The sequence below is a fragment of the Xiphophorus hellerii genome, chromosome 19 (assembly GCF_003331165.1).
Source record: "Xiphophorus hellerii strain 12219 chromosome 19, Xiphophorus_hellerii-4.1, whole genome shotgun sequence".
NCBI lineage: Eukaryota > Metazoa > Chordata > Actinopteri > Cyprinodontiformes > Poeciliidae > Xiphophorus > Xiphophorus hellerii.
Genome location: NC_045690.1, coordinates 12,744,542 through 12,765,026, shown reverse-complemented (window position 1 = coordinate 12,765,026; position 20,485 = coordinate 12,744,542). Strand labels below are relative to the sequence as shown.

The window sequence follows — 20,485 nt, the reverse complement described above, 5'->3', positions numbered from 1 at the left end:
AATCTTTGTCCAGTTCTTTTAATTGAGGTAAAACTAATGTACATGATTCCAGTAAATAGGAGGCTTCATAATTTCCTTTGGTGAGAGTAAATAATGACCCTGGGACTTACATCTAAGTCACTAAACATAATCTAGCCGGTTCCAAGTGCAAGTTATGATTTAGAAAGTGGGCTACCGTTAACAGAAGTGGTTATTGGAATTATGCAGCTGCGAGGGCTACTCAGCTGATTGTTTCTTAACTGTAAAGGGTCATAACTTCTGGATTGGAGGTAGTTAGAGCTAGACGAATCACTTTCGCCACCAGTTTAAATAGATTATCTCTTATAGAGTACTCTTAGGGTAATACCCAGGACTCAGAGATTTTCCGGACCTGTTAGACGGAGAACTGGTCAGTAGGCAGCCCTGGGGAGTAGTGAGGAGTGGGCGGGGCTGACTATTGCAGGATAACTAGCATGGCGCCCAACGTGGGGCGGCGCACAACTGAGTAGGCGGGCCCCAAAGACACCAAGTTAGTAAAAACAGATGCGAGACTCTGAATAGCTCACTTGGGTTACTAACTCTTAGGGAAGAGAGTTAGTAGTGACTGATAAGGCCATCAGTCACAACCCTCGCAGTAACTGTATAGCATACAGGTGAGGGAAAGCTTCTACTGAGGATAGGATGACCAGATCCAGACAGTGAAGCCAGTAGCCAACACAGCCTGGACCCATCCCTACTCGAAAGCGCAAAGAGAGGCTTTGGGGGATAGGCGACTCGAAGACAAAGACAACTATGAGTGAGGAAGAAGAAGGAGGGGAACTGAATCCCCTGCAAAAGCCGGCAATGGGGAAAGAGGCAGGCAACATCAGCCGAGACGAGGGGAGTCATCGACCTAGTCTTTCCCAATCCACGATATCGCAAATTCCTGCGAAGCTGATATTGCTCGGTGATGGATTGGATTCCTGGACTGAGATAAACAAGAAAGCTTTCTATGAATCCCACTACACCCTCGACAAGGAGGTGGCCCAGAGAATGATGAAGCACTTAGTGCAAACTCGGATATACTTTTGCACCCAGCTTCAACACGGTCACCGTCTGGGGGTCGTCAAATGCCCGGTGAAGGTTGCTAAGAAGACGGAGGTTAAAGAATGGCTGGAATGGTTCGCTAAGCTCCTTGAAGAGTGGGAAGCTGGTGAGCTGCGGACTGTCTACAGTCCCTCCGAAAAGTATGACAGCGTAGTAAAAACCGCTACATTGGCAGCGGGCATTGACGGGATTCTAGTAGACCATCTTGCCAAGGGAGTGCGCAAGTTTCAAGAATATAACGAAGCCCTGCAGAGACTTAAGTTATACAAGGAGATTAAGGAAAAAGAGCGAGCCTTCGAAGAGGCAGGGTCGGAGGTGGCCGAGGCTCCGTCCCGACTGCCCAGCAGAGCCACGACACCGACTCACCAGCGGGAGCAACCTTCGAGGGTTCTGATAGACCTGACGGGCGGCAGCGACGACAACGACGGCGGTGACAGCAGCGACAGCGGCAGCGACGACAACGATGAGGGTCCCTCAGCTCCACCGGGTCCATCGCGGAACGAGGACATCCCACCTGCACCGGCCAATGAGGACGACCCCGAGGGAGCGCTCGTCGGCGGTCTCACAGAGGAGCAGTGGAAGGATGCAGTCACGGAATGGTCCCCTCAACGGGACCCGGAGCTCGGTTTTCATCCCCGAGTCCACAGCACGGAGAGGAGGCCTCCACTGCCATCTACGGAGACTCCGGCGGATAACAGCTCCAACGAAGACGAAGAGGAATCGGACGAGGAGCTGCGGGAGCCCGACCGCCCCAAGAAGAAGACTCAGAAATCGGACACCTGGAGGATGGCCCGAGAATTAGCCAAAATACCGCCGGGGGCCAGCAACTTTGGACTGCAGACCGGACTCCGGATTTATCAGGTTATTGGAAGAATATGGGATCTTGAAGGTGACGGACTGATTGTGTTCGCCAGTGACCGATACAAGATCCACAATCGAAAATTCAGACACAGCCTCGCGGACCAAGCAGGGCAATGTTACAAAACAGATTTAAGATTGCTGGAAGCTAGTTGTAGCCCAAAAACAAGGGGGGAAGTAGTCTTGATGAACGGCTATAGTCTCCCTTATGGTGCTGTAATCCTGGTCCCGATTGACATCTACCGAAAAGGAGAGAGTTTAGATGAGTACCGGAAGAAAATGTGGCACGGACTCGAGCGGGGCCTGACGGCAGCCAGCAACGAATGCATGAGAAGAGTGGTAGTGAGTGTGCAGGGACTGAGATCACCGGATCTGCCAAGGGACACCGCCAGATCGATTGCGGAGAACGGGGTGGTGAATATAGCTAAGAACAACAGCCATTTCTTTGTGTTCAAAGAAGTGGTGGTGGTGGTTGACCCCCGTCTGCATCGACTCCGCACTGAGCAAGGGGTGAAAATGGCAGCTGAGATGGAGGAGCAATGCCGCATTAGCCATCCATCACAAGAAGTCAAGAAATATCCCTTAAAAATTCCCCAGAGAGAGGTTTCAAACACCACCCAGAAAGGTAAAGCCAAGGCCGTGCAGCCACCCAGGATAAAGATAAAGGAGGCACCTGTTGAACCAGGGCCCTCCGCAGCAAGGTACGTTAAGGAGTTCTCGTTTGAAGAGAGCCGCAGTGAACTGAAAAAACCCAATGTGGGAAGAGTCAAGAATGAGCAACCGACGGTCCCGAAAGAAGAAGGGCCGATGAAACCAGCTAAGATTCGACCGCTGAACTCCCCTGGGAGAGAACCCCTTCGACAACAGCAGTATGAGGACATCAGCGACTCGGAGGACGGAGAAGAGCAACCGGGGATCGAACAGCCCAGCGAAGAGGAAGAGGAAAGTGATCACGGCAGCGTCTTCTCCGACCCGAAGCAACCACCGACAGAGCACAAGACACTCCGAATAGGACAGCACCGGGGTAAGAAGAAAGAAATGGAAACCTTTGACATCGAGAAATCTTCGGAAAGACTGGCGAGAGACGTGACCTGGGGTCCAGTGCAGGCTAAGGACGGACGGCGTACGTATGTACCCGAGGTCGGCCAAACTGAGTACCAGATCCCGGCAGGATGGGCCAGCAGATTGGGAGACCGGGTGCAGCTCGAGGTGGAAGCGACAATCGGAGAATGGGCCAACATCCTGATGACACCATCCTGCTCCACCCTTACAGCACACTATTCCCTGACTACCAACTTCAGGAACGCATACATTGGAATTATGTATGATGTGATGCTGCGACGACTGAAGAAAGCCGCCTACAAGTACTCCAGGGAAACTCAACAGCAGCTGGACGAAGTGTCGGCTGATGAAGAGGAACCTCAGGCGACGTCTTCGGAGCCAGGACCGCGAATCCCGGTGAGACAACCAGAGGTGTCAGCTCAGCCACCGGCCGCTAATACAGGACAAGATGCTTACGCCGAGTTGAAGAATCTAAGGCTGGTGATTAGGAGTAAAAACGCAGACGAAAACAATGAGGAGTATCTGAAAGATGTTTGGCCAACTGTGCTGTCTACCACCAACCACGAGGGAGCCAAAAAGTTGTGGCTGACCAGCGTGACCTCGGACCCGATGGTTGGAACAGATTCAGCGCAGAGCAACTATGAAAGGCTGGTGTTGGAGGACATGGATGATGAAGAGTCCCAGGTGAAGAGAGCCAGAGGACGGCTGGACAAGGGAAGCCGGTTGGAACCGCTGTGGCACACACTTAAGCAGACCGTTTCCCCTGCGAGATATGTGAAGGTACTGCGTGAGGTGACAAAAGGACGCAGAGGAGAGATCGTGTTCGTCAAGTTGCCAGTGAAAAGCACAACAATCGCTCAGATGGATGTAGCAGTGCAAGGATTCGACCTGGAACAGCAGTACTACGAGGACAAAAGGAAGAAGGAGGCTAGCCAACCGGCAAAGCCACCGGGAAGGGGTAACATCAGACAACCATCTAACTTCCAGGGTAGACCGTTCCAGCAAGGAGCACCGCCATCCAACTTCCAGAGCAGACCGTTTCAACAAGGAGCACCGCCATCCAACTTCCGGAACCGGCCGTTCCAGCAGAAACCACCAGGACCACAAGGGAAACCGACCAACCCGCCGGCTTCATCAAACCAGCCGGGAAAAGGTCAGTTCTTGACAGATGAGGAGTATAGGAAATTGAGCCCAGAAGAGAGGACGGCCCTCCGTGAGTCCCGTAAAGCCGGGGCCGGAGGGTCATCAAAGTAATGGCGTCCAGGTCGCGGGTCATTCTAGAAAATGCCTACTGGGAGGGGGACGAAATCTACGCTAGAGTGGAGGGAGTACCCTACCTGGTAGACACAGGAGCGGAGGTGTCTATGACCCGCAAAGACCTAAAAACAGCAGGACACCTGAAGGTTCAGTTTGCTAATGGAAAAATAGAAGAAATGCCGTATGGGACCTGGAAAGGAGTAGTGTGGGTGAAAGGTCCCTACAATCTCCTCACAGTTAAAGACTTAGACGAACTCAGTAAAAAGAAAGGCACACATCGCCGACTGGAGCGAAGACTAACAAGCTTGAAAGCAAGATTGGTGAAAGTCGGCCCGACCCAAACAGGATCAGAGAAGCAAGACTGGTACAAACCGGTCGACATACCAACGGTGACAGAACAGAAACTTGAAGAGAGTGACTTCTCCCCGGCTGGGAAAGAGAAGCTGCGTGAGATCATCGTTACGGCGCAGGTGGCACGGTTCAAGAACGATTGTGGAGATTTGGGCCCAAAGTTCGTTCATCACATCGAAGGTGGGGTTCATCCACCTGTTCGGCAGTACCCGTTGAACCCAGGAGCAGTCGAGGAGATGGACAAGATCGTGAAGGAACTGGGTGCCCTAGAGATCATCAGAGAGGAACTCAACCCGATCACCAACAGCCCCATCCAGGCGGTGAAGAAACCTGAATCGGCTGGAGGGGGTTGGAGGCCAGTTATCAACTTCAAGGCCCTGAATCGGAGAACAATAGCAAACCGAGCCAGTCTAATCAATCCACAAGGAGCGCTGAAAACTCTTCGAGTCAAGAAGTTCAAGTCTTGCATCGACCTAGCTAATGGATTTTTCTCCCTACGCCTCGCCAGACAATCGCAAGGTAAAACTGCATTCACCCACAAAGGCAAAAGCTATGTGTGGCAAAGGTTACCCCAGGGCTACAAGAACTCCCCAAATGTGTTCCAGTCAGCAGTAATGGAAGTACTGGGGGACGTAGGAGCAACTGTGTACATTGATGATGTTTTCATTGCTGATGACACAGAAGAAGAACACTTAGAAAGGCTACAAAAAGTAGTTGAAAACCTCACCAAGGCAGGGTTAAAGTTAAACCTCAAAAAATGTCAATTTGGACAGTTCCAAGTGAATTATCTGGGTTTCCAAGTCACGTCGGACTTGGGACTCTCTGATGGGTACAGAGAAAAACTGACGAACATTCAACCACCTCAGTCAGAAAATGACTTACAGAAAATATTGGGACTGTGCAACTATGTCAGAGACCATGTGCCCAACTATCAGAAATATGCCAAACCCTTGTACCACTGCCTGAGGAAAAGTGAGGACGATGAGAAAGACGGAAAAAGACCCTGGGTTTGGACAGCAGCCAATCAACAGAACCTAGAAGAACTGAGAAGGGCCATTCAAGCAGCTGTGAGACTAGAGCCAAGGAGTTTGTCAGAAAGACTAGTGGCAGAAATCAGCTGCGAGAATGACGATGCCATGATCAAAGTGAGTAACGAAAATGGAGGCTTGGTTACCCTATGGAGTTACACCCTAACTTCTGTTGAAAAGAAATACCCGCAGGAGGAGAAGGAGCTAGCGGTGTTAGCTCGATATTGGGGCGTGCTGAAGGATTTAGCACAAGGACAACCAGTTAAAGTCATCACACAAAGTCAAGTTCACAAGTACCTAAGAAAAGGGACTGTGGAAAGTACTAAAGCAACCAATACTCGGTGGGGAAGATGGGAGGACATCTTGCTGGACCCGGAGCTTGAAATTGGGCCGGCACAACCCACCAGTAAGAAAAAACCACAAGAAACACCTGAGAAGCCAGGACAACCGGAATGGACAATCTACACCGATGGATCCAGAAAGGGGTCCGACCAGTCAGCATACTGGGGATTTATTCTGAAGCAGGATGGCAAAGAGAAATGCCGTCAGAAAGGAAAGGCCCCCGGTAGTGCTCAGGCCGGAGAAGTGACGGCAGTACTGGAAGGATTGCTGGAGCTGGTGAAAAGGAAAATCAAAAGTGCCAGGTTAGTAACCGACAGTTACTACTGTGCTCAGGCCCTTAGAGAGGACTTGGCCATTTGGGAAGAAAATGGTTTCGAGACAGCAAAGGGCAAGCCAGTGGCACACAAAGACTTGTGGAAAAAGATTGCTGAGCTAAAACTACAGTTGGAAATAGATGTTGAGCATCAAAGAGCACACACGCATGAGGGAGCTCATTGGCGTGGGAATGATGAAGTGGACTGTTATGTCCAACAAAGAAAGATCGTCTTTGTCGGTACCGAGAAGTGGGACAGTACTCCCAGAGGACGGGAGGTCCCAGAAGAATACGTGGTCGAGGTCGTGCGGAGCGTGCATGAGGCCCTTGGACATGCAGGCGTGCGACCTACCCGTAAGGAACTGGAGGAGCAAGACCTTTGGATCCCAGTAAAACAAGTCCAACGCGTGCTAAGGGACTGTGAAGTGTGTGGTCAATACAACGCAGGTCGCCGAGGGCAGCGGATGGATGGGTTGTCCATCAAAAGCACGGTCCCCTGGGGCTCAGTCTGCATGGATGTTGCAGGTCCCATGGGGATAACAGGAAGGAGAGGTGAGAAGTACCTCTTAGTGCTGGTGGATTCTATGTCGGGGTTTGTAACTACAAAAGCAGCCAGGAAAGCAAACGGCAATAGCGTTGTCGGCATGCTGGAACAAGTATGCAGTGCCCTGGGAATCCCGAAAGAGCTGCGCACGGACAATGGGACTCATTTCCGTAATTCACAGGTTGACCAGTGGTGTCAGAAGTATGGAGTGATGCGAGTTTACTCGCCACCCTACACCCCACAAGCCAACGGAGTGGTGGAACGAGCCATTGGGTTAGTAAAAAGCTGGATAGCTAAAAATGCTAACACCAACAGTTGGAGCACCCAAGCGGTGGAAATAGGGCAGGCCCTGAACGACAGAAGCAGAGCCGAAAGACCCGCCCCTGCGATGGAACTCAACCAACGGCCGTTCACCACGAAGGAAGTGGGGCGGGGCTCCAGCGACAAAAAGGAGAAGCTGACGCCCAGAGTGCCATTCCGAGAGGGACAGCGCGTATGGGTCAAAGCAAGAGAGCAACCTGTACATGCAGCAGTAAAACCCAAGTTTGAGACAACTGACATCGTCAAGCAAGTACTGGACAGGAACACAGTATTGCTGGAAAGAAAAGGGATCCAAGGAGTTGAGCAGCTCAAGCCAGTTCCTGACTAAAGCGAAACAGAAGCCGGTGAAATGGCCAGTGAATCATGTACCATTCCACCCTATCTCGGACTGGCCACCGTGAAAGGGGTGGTTGTAATTAGAAGAACACCTTCAGGGATTTGGGCAGGACGAGCCCTGAAGAAATTGGATTGGGCTAAAAATGGAGTCCTGTCGGAGGAGAGAGAAATGCTGATTTGGGGAAAAGCTAAGGGTCGCTGTCCAGTTTGTTTGGCAGGCAACCAACTCCCCATCATCTGGGAAGGACCGGGCCGTGAAAAACCCGTGCGACAAGGAGCTACTGCGGAGGCACTACAACATCTTCGTGTCTCCCCGGTCACGATTTTGAGCAACCTGATCTGCGGGAAGTGCCGTGTGGGTTACCTACCCCGGATTAAGTTGGAGACCCACTGGACCTGGCAGGAGGACGAACCAAGTGGTTGTTTTTGCATGTGGGATGGAGACGATCTAAGCCACTGTTCTGTATGCCGGGACCAGCTGCGAGGGGGAGAAGTTACCCTAACAGGTGAAGCTGAAGGATGGCAGGTGGCACGATTTTATAGCTCACTGCGATACTACAGAACGTATGGACAAGTACAGCCAAACTATGGGAGCCCCATACCCATAGGATTACTAGGGCCTTCAGCTCCCCCGAACACCCCAGAGGAAGCAGACCAATGGGTATGGAGAAGGGACGAGGGGCCCCATGATATCCTGTGGGAATCTATCAACGCCGCCTGGCCGTACGATCCCGCTAGAGCGTCCCTGTCATTCCCACCACTGAACACCATCCATTACCCCATGGTCTTCCGTGTCTTACGCCAGCAGGAGTACCAACCGTCGGCTGGGGGGCTTAATGCACTTCCAGATGACACAAAAGAACAAGCCATTGAGGGAGGTTGGACAGGCCCCTGGGAGCTGACTACGTGGGCACATCTGATCCTGGAGGTCATCAATGACTGCACCATTCCTGTGACGGATCTACCGGACGTACCGAGAGAAAGTGGAGTACGCAGCTCGGATCTGTATTATTGCACCACTGAAATAGACGGGTGGGGCAGTAGTACGGTGAGACCGAAGGAGAAGTCCCGCCTATACAGAGTGACGGCGGAGTCCCGGTTTCGGGATGGGATTTTGCAACACCCAGGAGGCGTGGCCCAGAGAGTGGGAACGCCCTCTGATCCCAGCACCACCTGTCAAGTTCAGCTGTCAGTGCGCATGGTCACCGTCCCCTATAAAGGGATCTACTCGGTCGGAGCAACCATTACAACGGTGCCGGACGACCAAACTTTTGCCACCGCGTCCTGCACGGAACCAGAGCCTCCTAAGAAGAAACCAAAGACGCACGCCTGGCAAAAACTCACTTCAGCATTTCCATGGAGGAAGACAAACCAAGACTAACGGACAAACCGGACGGAGGAAAACGAGTCGTCAAGACTAGAGGTCAGCAAAAGCCCAAAAAAGGCAGCGGAAAACTGTTTTTCATGACTAAATTGTTCAAGGTGGGAACAGGAGTCTTATCGGGACTGTCCGACAAAGGCCCTTTTCTGAAACTACCTACTACTTCCATCCTACTAGATAAGCCAAGAGAAGATTTCACGGTCCCCTATCCGCTTACCGAGGCCTACTTTCTCCAATACTTCATATACCTCCGACCCACTGATTTTCAAAAAACAAAGGAGGTGAGGGAAAGTGAAGAGTCCACATCACCCCCTGTACATAAGCCATTTTTGTTCGTTCCCTCATTGCCGGCCACGTGGCAAGGACGAGGATCCCCTAACACGGTTAATTATGCATCGATTTCACCGATGTGTCCGAGACCCCTGCCATGGACTTTTAACACAGTGTACCTGAGAATACGGGGAATCGAAGTGCGGATCAGATGGGGTCCCCATTACCTTGAACCATTGCAAGGACTGTATTGTGAAATTTCGATTAACGGTATGATCATCTGGACTACCTCACCAGGTATGGCGAAAGCTATAGTAAAGAAAGAAATGCACCCAGAAGGTTATGTATTTAACAATACCAGACTTCCATTGTTGTTGCAAATAGATAGGGTTTACCCCAATCCACCACACCAGAGGATTTTTACTCCGTCAACCTGGGGGTACCGCACCAGACTGACTTTGGATGGGCAATCATTGTACACCTACATCACAGTACCCGCCCCGATTGGGTACAACCACGACCTCTGGAACGATCCAGCATTGAAAAACGGCACCGCCCAAGGCCCGTTTCCTCGGCCAGACTATTGGAGAGTCTTCCTCTGGAAGTGGGTGTGGAGGGGGTTGGAGCCTGATTTACCCTACCCCTCTCCAATATATAAGACATTGCTGCAGGGACGAGCCACCAGACGGGTTGCGAAGAACCCTACCACACAAAGCCGCCTCAAGGTTTTGGAAAGAATTTGTGCAACACCTGATGCAGCTGATCCCAGAGAATCACTGATCTGGCCCTTGTACTAACCAGGATGGAAGAAATCTACCTGCGGCGCAAGCCTGCAGACCCGAGTTTGCTGGATGTCACCTCGGATTCGGACAGCTCTACTGACACTGACGACGACTCGGAAACCTCTAACGAACCTTTGCTACGGAAAACGACTACGATAACCGGAAAATCCCTATGCCTGAAAGGGCTGCTAACGCTCCTTGCCCTGCTGTTTGCTGCTGCTGTTCTTGCTACTATCTTCTACTTCATCGGAGTTGGACCGTGGTATCTCACGCATACAAGAGTCACCTACGGACATTCCAAGTACGCCAACTTCAATTGTTGGAACACAAACACCACAGCTATTTTTGTACCATGGGACAACCAAACTTCTGTCCAGAATCGAACCGGACTGTTCGCCAAAGACAACGGTAAAAAGTACGTGGAACGCCGAGCTTTCGGATTGAACGACTCCACTCTGGACGACCTTCTGAATCGCACCTGGGAGATCTACAACTATGACTTCCTCGACACCGGAGTGCTCTGCTGGATACGGGTTCTGCAAAACAAAGAACGACGGACCGTCAGATGCAACTGGATTCACCCGGACCGAGGTATGCCAGAATGGCATTGCAACATGGCCTGTAGGTCGCTGCTACTGTTGCCGAATCAAGGGTACTGGGATACAGAAGTAGTATACCCAGCCCCACACAGGTCCTCAGGCTGTCGAGCCTGGCTTCCCCGAGAGGAGTTTTGGGGAGATTATCACCTGAACTGCAGGGTGGATGACGCCATCCCAACCGCACCGCCGGGGAACTGGACCTTTCGAAATGCCTCCCGAGGTACTGTTCCAGTCAACACAATGACGCCGCCTACACCTGATACTTTGACTAACATGACGGCTTTTCTGATCAGGCAAGGACCTAGACGGTTTATGTATGACAACGATCAAAAACACTGCTATAAACACCACTTTAGTTGGTTAAATCCTTGCCTCTGGAATAAGTTTGTGAAATGTGTAGGACAGAATTATATAGTATCAGCCATAGAAGAGTATTGGGCTGATTTTTGGCACTCTACACGTCCACACCGTACGGAAATTGAACCCTGGCTGAACAACACGTTCCCGTGGACATACATAGCCAAAGACCAAACGTTCTTTATGGGAGACTTCCCAGAGGGGACAGTTCGTTCTCACACTGGATTAACGGATCTATACATTGCCAACTTGCGTACGCAGCGCCTTCCGACTCCTGATGACCTTCTCACCGTTCCTAAAACGGACTTTGCAAAAATAGACAAGTGTGTCGCAAAAAGAATTTTTGAGAGCCTAAATGACACCTGCTGGAAGAAAACCCTCTCATCGCCACGGTGCGACCTCTGGCAGGTCGGCAACGCTTTGCACTCTACCTGGAGGTATAACTGCCCTGATCCTGATAAAGCTCCTACGGCTAAGTGGGCCCTACGAGCCTGGTACGAGGATTACTATCGAAAATGGGACTATGAATGGTGGGGACTCCAACAACATGAGTTTGAAGCCTGGGTAACACCATGCCTTACAGAATCAACAAACTACTGGGTAAAGTACCAGTACATTGCTACGGTCTACTCTAAGGAACGCATGATTTGGCCTACGATTTTTTGGAGACCGGACAGTTACGTCAGCCCAAGACCTTGGCGCATGACTTGTAAAAACAACACCAGAAATATCCTTGAATGTGTAATAGGTTTGGCCAGACGACCCTGCGGAGAGCTCCGAGGTTGGGAAAGTTACTGCAAGGACCACTATGCAGATGAGTATGACACTCACTCTTCTGAGGTCACTTGGCGAAAGTTCAATGGAACATGGCGAAGGGCGATAGTGAGCGGACGGACCTGCACCGATGCAATTCTAGGATATCATCTCCAGAAGCGCAAGAGTATACTTGGTCTTCCTGTTCCGTTCATCCCAGACTCCCTTATAGCCATCGCAGAAGGACATGCTTTCCGTAAAAGTCTGTGTGATGGCAACATAGATTCAGGGTTTGACTGGGTAGGACCTAACCTTTTGTATTCCAATCTCACCTGCTCAACCACTACAGAGAACTGGCAAAAATGTGGCGAAGGCCCTGATCAACATGATTGTTACTGGTACGAGACTATGGGGGCAACATTGGTGGCCGCTATTTCTGAAGTTGCGGAAGAAGTTGCTCATGTGGTGGAAGAAGGCCTCAACATTGTTGAACAATGGTTGATGAGTGCTTTGAGTCTGCTGTGGCCATACCTCTTGGCCCTCCTGGGCGTAGCCGTGGCGTTAATCATCGGCAAAATTGTCCTGGAGGCGTGGCTGAAAGCACTGTGTCGTTGCAAAAGGAGGGACTACCAGCCCCTGCCCCCGAAGGAGGAGCCTACTTCTGCATAAGAGAGAACTGCCGTGTGCCTGCGAGCCATTCAACCTTCACCGCAGCTGCCGAGAAGACCTGATCCAGAGCGACTATCATCTCACATCATGGAATCCAACTCTTCAACTAACTCTTCAACCAACTCGTCGAATCCCAACTCACTTTTTGCACCGATTCAAGTGAGTACCCTTGAGCATCTAGGGATTACCCTGGCCTGGGTAGTCTTCTGCCACACCGGTCCTTGGCCCAGGGGACATCCTATGAGGATCTTCGTAGCGCTACAAGGATATGCCAAGCTTATCCTCCGTCCCATCGTACTCCACAAATGGGGGTTGGCTTCATCCCTCTTCGCTTGTTACCTGATGGGCCGTACCCGTGTCAATTGGCGCAGGGGTGTTGTGGTCTGCCTGTGGCTCATCACCGATACCGCAGCCCTGATATTGGAATTGGTCCTTGGGGGCGCACAAGCCGCACGAACCGCCCCATTTAAGATCCTCACAGCTATTCTAGAAGGGCTTTTCGCAGTATCCCTCCTCATCTACTTAGCGCGCCAGGCCTTGTCTATCAAGGGTCGGGGACGGCGAATCTGGATGCAAAAGTGGATAATTCTGGCTCTTTGGGCAACGGTTTGGGGGATCCTGGTGGTCCTCTACTGGCTCCATGAGACCTCGGACCTGGCCATTGTTGTATGGCTGATGACCTACGCGGCAATATTCCATGATTCAGCTCACGTCTATGATCGAGGCGAACCAGCTCCAGATCATGACATTCCGGCTCCTGTGATTAACTCACCTTGGCTCGCAAAACAAGCCGGCACACGGGCTTAGACCAGCCTATTCTCTCAGCTTTCGCTTTTGCATTTTCGTCGTTGTAAGTAAATGTAGTTAATCAATAACCACTGATCATGAAGTTACCTGGGTTGCTGTTTCTCCTCAGGCATCAACCTGCTGTGTGGGGTGTGGAATAGCTGCAGAATCTTATGGATTCATTTGGGTTGCATCGTCTTCCCGCTGGTGTCACAACTGCGTGAGCAGTCATTTCACCGATGTAACGGCAATTCTCTGCGCCACTGGGCGAGAGGATTTGCCCTACATTGCGGCTTCCACATCTAGATCCCTGGAACGGGTGCACAAAATCGTGTGGACCTCTGCGTTTGGCCAAGAAGACGAAGAGCTTACAACATCTCCGCTGTACAGGGGACTACAGCTGCCCATAATTCAGAAGTTATGGGAACACCAGCTTACTCGGCAATGCCTCCCAACTTTACATCTTCTGGATGGACGAGTTGTGGCAGTGGGCAACTACCTGCCGCCTACATGTCCCATGTCTCCGGATTTGTTTATTGACGTCGGATGCCAAGCCTGCAGTGCAACTAACGTGAAAAGTACCCAAACTGAGACCCTCAGTTCATCTCACCAAGCCTGCCAGACTGAGGACACCCTTTCCCCATCGTCTCCATCACCAAGTGATATGGATTTCCAGGAGCTGCTGGCAGAGTTGGACAGCTACTGCAACAACCCATCAACGACGCCAGACTTCGGGATGGAACTGCCCTCGCCTCTGCAGCCCCCGCCGGAACGAACCACCCTTTCCGTCTCAGGTGGATCTACACTTGACAACGGTTTGGGCGCAGAAATCTGGCTTTCTCCGCCGTCCAATCTGACGGAGTATGAGGTTGTGGATTCCTGGACACCTTCATCATCTCCGGTTACCTGCTACGAGCGGGACATCCTGACTGCCGACTGTGGTGATGGGCTTGACCTCTTTTGACTTTGGACTGTGCGGTTTCTGCGAAGCACCGTCCGATCTCAAGGAGGGGGTGTCAAGAAAACTGGCATAGGGTGTGAGATCTTTCCGGGTGCATGCAGAAAAGGTGCATAGAGGCCTGAGAGAGAATACGTAATCTTGTAGTTGATTAAAAGTTAATTAAGTTGAATATGAATGAATATAATTAGTAAAATGACTACCAATAATCACATAATAACCTTCTGAAATGTGCTTTTTCTGAAATATGATCTGTAATGATTTCTGTAATGATTTAACTTGATTTCTGTAATGATTTAACTATGAAACGATTATGGTTGATGAATTATAATAAGTGAGAGGATCAAACTTGTGATAATTTGAAGTCAATGTTCAAATGGGTTTAATGCAGGTTAAATGTGTTTAATGATTGTAACAGATGGAAAAGTGAGTTAGAGAAAGAAGAGGAATGTATGGGTGAGGTCCTGATAACAGGAAATGTCGCAAGCAGTTCTGAACAGATGGCCAGAGCGCACAGGATGGGCAGGGCGGTGAGTTTGGCTGAGGCAACGGAAAAAAGGGGAAGTACGGGAACTTCCACTCCGGTCAGCAAAAACAGGTTGGGAAATGTAGGGACTTTTTCATGAGAGACAGCAGATGTGAAGAACGTCACGTAGACCAAACCCTCCCATACACACACAGGGTGGGGAAATGCATAAAAACGGGGCGAAAAGAGGAACCAGTTGTTCCCAGTCCGGCGGCGCAGAAGGAGAAACAACTCACAGAGGAGCAGATTGAGCCACGGACCGCACTTCAGAACCACGGGGAAGCTCGGACTTCACACCGCTACGAAAAGGACTGGGTCCCATCGCCCCATCTCTGGTTCTTCATTCGACCGTCGGTCTCGTCTCAACCCAGCAATTTCAAACTCTGCAACAAGACTTGGAGGAAGGACAAAGGTCCCTCAGGGATGAAGAACTGGGTTTTGCAAAAGGATTCAGACCCTTTCTGCTTTGTTTCCTTTCTGAGGAGGGTTTTTCCACACCAGGCAAAGACCTCAACCAAGGACGCAAGAAATTCCTGTTGCCAAAAGATCCACCATCAACGGGGTATGAGTTGAATCTGCTCATTGAAATTCCATTTCAGAACGTGCGACTTAAATTAGGGAACGGAGATAGCGTAGAATGATTGTACATGTAAATCTTATTACCCTGTCTTTGAATTATATACGATTGATTATTGATTTGTATGTCGCATATCCCTGCTTAAGCTTGCTTAATAAATTTATATTATAAAATTCTAATGAGGTTGGTGGACATTGGAATTAATAGAGTCATTTAATCTTTGTCCAGTTCTTTTAATTGAGGTAAAACTAATGTACATGATTCCAGTAAATAGGAGGCTTCATAATTTCCTTTGGTGAGAGTAAATAATGACCCTGGGACTTACATCTAAGTCACTAAACATAATCTAGCCGGTTCCAAGTGCAAGTTATGATTTAGAAAGTGGGCTACCGTTAACAGAAGTGGTTATTGGAATTATGCAGCTGCGAGGGCTACTCAGCTGATTGTTTCTTAACTGTAAAGGGTCATAACTTCTGGATTGGAGGTAGTTAGAGCTAGACGAATCACTTTCGCCACCAGTTTAAATAGATTATCTCTTATAGAGTACTCTTAGGGTAATACCCAGGACTCAGAGATTTTCCGGACCTGTTAGACGGAGAACTGGTCAGTAGGCAGCCCTGGGGAGTAGTGAGGAGTGGGCGGGGCTGACTATTGCAGGATAACTAGCAATACATCACATGAGCATGTCATTATTATCCTGTTTAACTAATTAATCATACTATTTGTGAACAAATAAATAGAAACTAATAGTATAGTTTGTTTACAATCCATGTAGTGATTTTCTCTCTCATTAGAGAGCTTGGGAATTTGCTCTGAGTGGTCAGACTTTGCATCTTTATGAGAACCAAAGGTTTTTCCAAAGTGGCTCATCCTCCTATTCTTCCTAACAGTGCTGATGTTTCAAGAGGTGTGGGGTCGCAGCTTCTGTCGGACCATGGAGAAACTGGTAGAGGTTGTCCAGGAATACCCAACGGAGGTGGAACACATCTACAGCCCCTCTTGTGTGCCACTGGTGAGATGTGCCGGCTGCTGTGGAGATGAGAATTTAGAGTGTCATCCCACTGAAACTTCAAATGTCACAATGCAGGTAAGAAAACAGCATTAATGTTAATACTCCTGGATTTTTTTTTTACACAATTTTACACAACTTCTTATGTTCAATGTATTTTAGGGGATTTAGGTTGTAGATCAACACAAAGTTGAGAATTACTTTTGCAGGGTAATGAAATGATGCATGGTTTTCAATTTTTTTGTTTTGCCAATAAAAATGTGATAAATGTAATAATCAAATCCTGTTAAACCAGAAAGCACATTATTAGTAAACAGAGTCCAAATGAGTGTAATTTAATCATAGTTTAAATTCAGCTGTCCTGTGAAGACCTCAGAGGTTTGAACATTAGTGAATATCCAGCATCAGGAAGACATAAAAACACACACAAGTACATAGTTGTAGAGAAATTTAAATAATATCCCAAGGTTCATAGAGCTCACATAGATGAATCCATGAACAGAAAATGTAAAGAACATTCCCAGACTGCAGTCTTACTAATACATGTCCTTCCTCATAAACTCACAGGCCAGAGCATTAATCAGAGAAGCAATCCAAAGGCCTATGGTAGCTCCCGGGTGGATGAACCTTCAAATAGGACAACCACTAGTTGTTCACCTTGCAGATTTTGTCTTTCTTGAGGAATGTATAGAGGAGCGCCATTGTTAAATGAAAGCTAGGATTAGAAAGTTCACCAGACTTAACCTGTTTAAAATATATGATATGTCATGCTGGGGACACAGAAGCATGTCGATGAAGGAACTCTGGTAAAATGAAACCAAATCTGAACCTTTGGGTTGATATTCAAAACTTCTACACCTTAAAACATAAAGGTGGCTCCATCATGCTGTGGTCAGAGCTGATGGGAAAATGAATAGAGCTAAAAACAGGGCAAAGTTAAAAACTGTTAAAGGCTACAATGACATGATAATGGGGTTGATGGTCACCTTAGAGCATGGCAACAACTGCAACCAAACAGCCAGAGCTAAAATGTATTGATTTACGTTGCAGCATAGTTATGTGCTGGAAGGGCCTATTCAAAGTCCACACCAAAATCCAACTGAATTCAGTGCTGAGTCATGTTGAAAACCATGTATTATTTTTCAATTACATTCATTTCATTTCATTGATGTTTCTCCTTGTAGCATAATAAAATATTTCAAAGTTTAAGGACTTTTGAAAGGTACTATCCCATTATAACCCTGTCTTCTGACTGTGCTAAACAGCTGTTGAAAATCCGGCCATCTGAACCAGGTGAAGAATATGTTGAGATGACCTTTGTGGAGCATAAGACATGTGAATGTAGGTAAGAGAACAGAAAAATATGTTTCCCTAATTTATGACGTAAAACACAGATGTACAAAAATAAAAACTTTCTCCTATTATTTACTTGTATTTAGTTAAAACTGCAGTTATCAATGATGTTTCCATACAGGCCTCAAACAAAGAATCGAGCCCTATTATCTTTCACATTTGAACTAACAATATTGGTATCTAATTGAAAACAAGGCATAATAATAGTGTAAAACTCAACGTATCTATCTAAAGTGAAGTACTTAAAGATGCCGAAGTGATTATTATGTATATCACTGCTAAAAAATACCCTCTCAAACTCTAGCTTTACAGATTCACAAAATGAAATAGTGCCACGCTGTGAGCAGATAAACAAAGTAACAGAGCAAGAACAAACCCAAGAAGAGGCTCTTATTGTAGCTTAACCACAGATTATAGGGAACAAACCTACATTGCCACGTTGTACACAATGTAGCCATGTTCTAATTGCAACTTGCAAAACTACTGTGGTCGTTGATCAGGCTAACTGCTTCTACCTATACAAGCTTTTAACACTCAATTCCTCTGAGTGTGAAACTTGAATGATTTTCTGGTATGTTTGGAGTTTTTAGGTGTAGTTCTACAATTTTTACTAATGTTGAGTTTCCAGGCCGTTCCAGAAACTTAATGTTACCTTGCATATACATTTAAAACCCAGTTTACAGTAGATGTCTGTTTAAGATTTATTGTCCTGTTGGAGCACCTGTTTAAGTTTCCTCAATCTAGCTGATGATTTGAGGTGAAGTGAAAGAATTTTGAAATTGTCTTGCTTATTTATTTTTCTACCTATCATTTGTAATGTTTTGGGTTAGGATTGGGTTAGATTATTCTGCAGTCAGTATCTTCTCAGCACTTGGCAATGTTGAACTTGCTCGACTTTGTACAGTGACACTCATGTTATAGCAGTTTCCAGTTTATGATAAGCTTGAGTCTTGAAGAGACACTTTGTGTCAAAAATTTGTGGCAAAATTTGAGCTAAAACATAGCTCTTATGGGATAAGAGAACACTTGCAATAAATTTTTACTTGTGCACCCAAACCTTGTTTGTAACAATAATTTAAGTTGTAAGCATTATTGTACAACTCTTGGAAAATGAATAGATCAGAAGTATCACTGAGAACTCAAATCAATATGACATTCAGTCTGATGGTAAGAGAAGGTAAACCAAGGTTCCAGAGCCAGGTTCCCTGTGAAATATATGTAATAACGCTGCAAATATAAATTTTAAGGGACCAGTTTGGTGATTACATTCACTACATATGTATTTAACTAAAATCGCACTTTGATTTGTTCTCCAGTAATTTATTGAAACTTTCTTCTCAGAGTGCGGAAATCTTTGATGAAAGTTGGAAGGTAAGAATTTTATTCTTTATTCTAAATTTTTGCAATTAATAGTAAAAATTTTCAAAGAATCTGGAAAACTTGGATAATTTTTTCTTTATTGTGTAGGAGAAGGCAACGAGGAAGAGGAAGGAGGAGAAAGGAGAGACAAAAAACAAAAGACTGTGACAGGTAATGATGCACTTTTTTGCTGAGGAAAAAGGTAAAGTACCAGCTAGTTGTCGAAATCATGTTAATAAAGGTGCAATATTTTACTCTCGTTAACCTGCAGGTGCCAGATTCCTCGCAGGTAACTTAGCAGCAACCCAACTACTGTTGCAGCGTGGCTGACTATTTATCTCCAGCCTGGTGACAGCATGAAGAGTCTCCTCCACTCATCTATCAAAACCTGTGTGTCCGCTGCCAGAGACTCCAACAGCTGGGTTGGTTTGCTGACACGTTGTCCTGATGACGGACAGGGTGTCTGCAATAACGAGATTCAACAGGACGTGCATATTGATTGGTGGAAACACTCTCTGTTACACACCTGACACAATGGACATCCATGGGAGCCAGTGCAATGAAGAAAAGAACAGACTCAACTTTTAAACTTCCACTTGATATTATTGTGTCAGTTATTTTAAGTTGTCAGGTTTTTTTCTGTATTTAAAGGTGGTAATACGTGTTAAATCTCTATATTTATTACTAAAATAGTTGGACCAGCAATCTTTAAAAAGTTTGTTATCCTTTGTCGAAACATTATTATAAACACTTTGACTTGTATTGGTGGTTTTATTTTGACTGATTGTACAGCTGCTGCTTTGTACATGCAACAATGATAGGTCTCCCTCTAGTGTTTAAAATGTAATAATGCTCAATATTAAAATATTTTATTTGACAACGTTGTTGTTAATCTTAGACATGAAACTGTGTGGTTAGTTACAGATCTACCCTATCGTCACAGTTTCTTAATCTATTGCTAAAGGTTTGTAAGATATATTAACTCCATTGTGACATGTTATGATCCGATTCTTTACATTCAATTCTCTACAGGACTGTTTCAGCACCCTCCATTAATTATTTCTTTTTTTAAGAGGCATGCTGAAAAAGACACTGGAAAAGCAAATCCACCACATGTGATCAAATTAAATACGGGACCCAAACTCTGGAGGAGGCCTGGAAAAACTGGTCAGCCAGAAAAATTTATTCTTTTTTATAGTTTTTTCTGTATCGCATTCATTGTCATGTGGTATTCATGCACCTTTATCAAAATCACAAGGTTGAAAAGTGTCTCCTTCATGCATTTTCCCCCTCTGGTTACACAACACTCACTTAATCTTGCTCCACAGGTGACTTCCTGAGTCTGTTCTCAGAAGCAGAGTCTTATTGGAATGATCAGTCAAGTTAATTATGTAAGACCTTTTTCTTTCTCATATATCAAAGAAAATCTATGAGAATGCAGAAATATTTCACCCATTCTAATATTTTTATTTCATTTAAATATTTATTTTGTAATAAAATTCTTATGACTGTCAGACAATATCTTGTGTGAGTTGTGTTCATTTGCTGATATATACTTAATTATGCAACTTCCAACAATGTGTGTTTGTGATAGATGGGTAGAATGCAAATTCATGTATAAGTATGTAT

General features: G+C 47.1%; 1 protein-coding gene across 1 annotated transcript in view; it reads left to right on the top strand.

Moving 5' to 3' along the window:
* Positions 1 to 20,375, top strand: part of pgfb (placental growth factor b) — a 39,249-nt gene extending 18,874 nt beyond the window's left edge. Inside the window, exons 3-7 of the mRNA XM_032548268.1 lie at positions 16,026 to 16,222; positions 17,410 to 17,489; positions 18,839 to 18,868; positions 18,965 to 19,027; positions 19,128 to 20,375. Of these exons, the coding sequence (XP_032404159.1) occupies positions 16,026 to 16,222; positions 17,410 to 17,489; positions 18,839 to 18,868; positions 18,965 to 19,027; positions 19,128 to 19,149 (392 nt within the window). The 3' untranslated portion in view covers positions 19,150 to 20,375. The remainder of the gene's footprint in view (positions 1 to 16,025; positions 16,223 to 17,409; positions 17,490 to 18,838; positions 18,869 to 18,964; positions 19,028 to 19,127) is intronic.
* Positions 20,376 to 20,485: the final 110 nt, after the last annotated feature.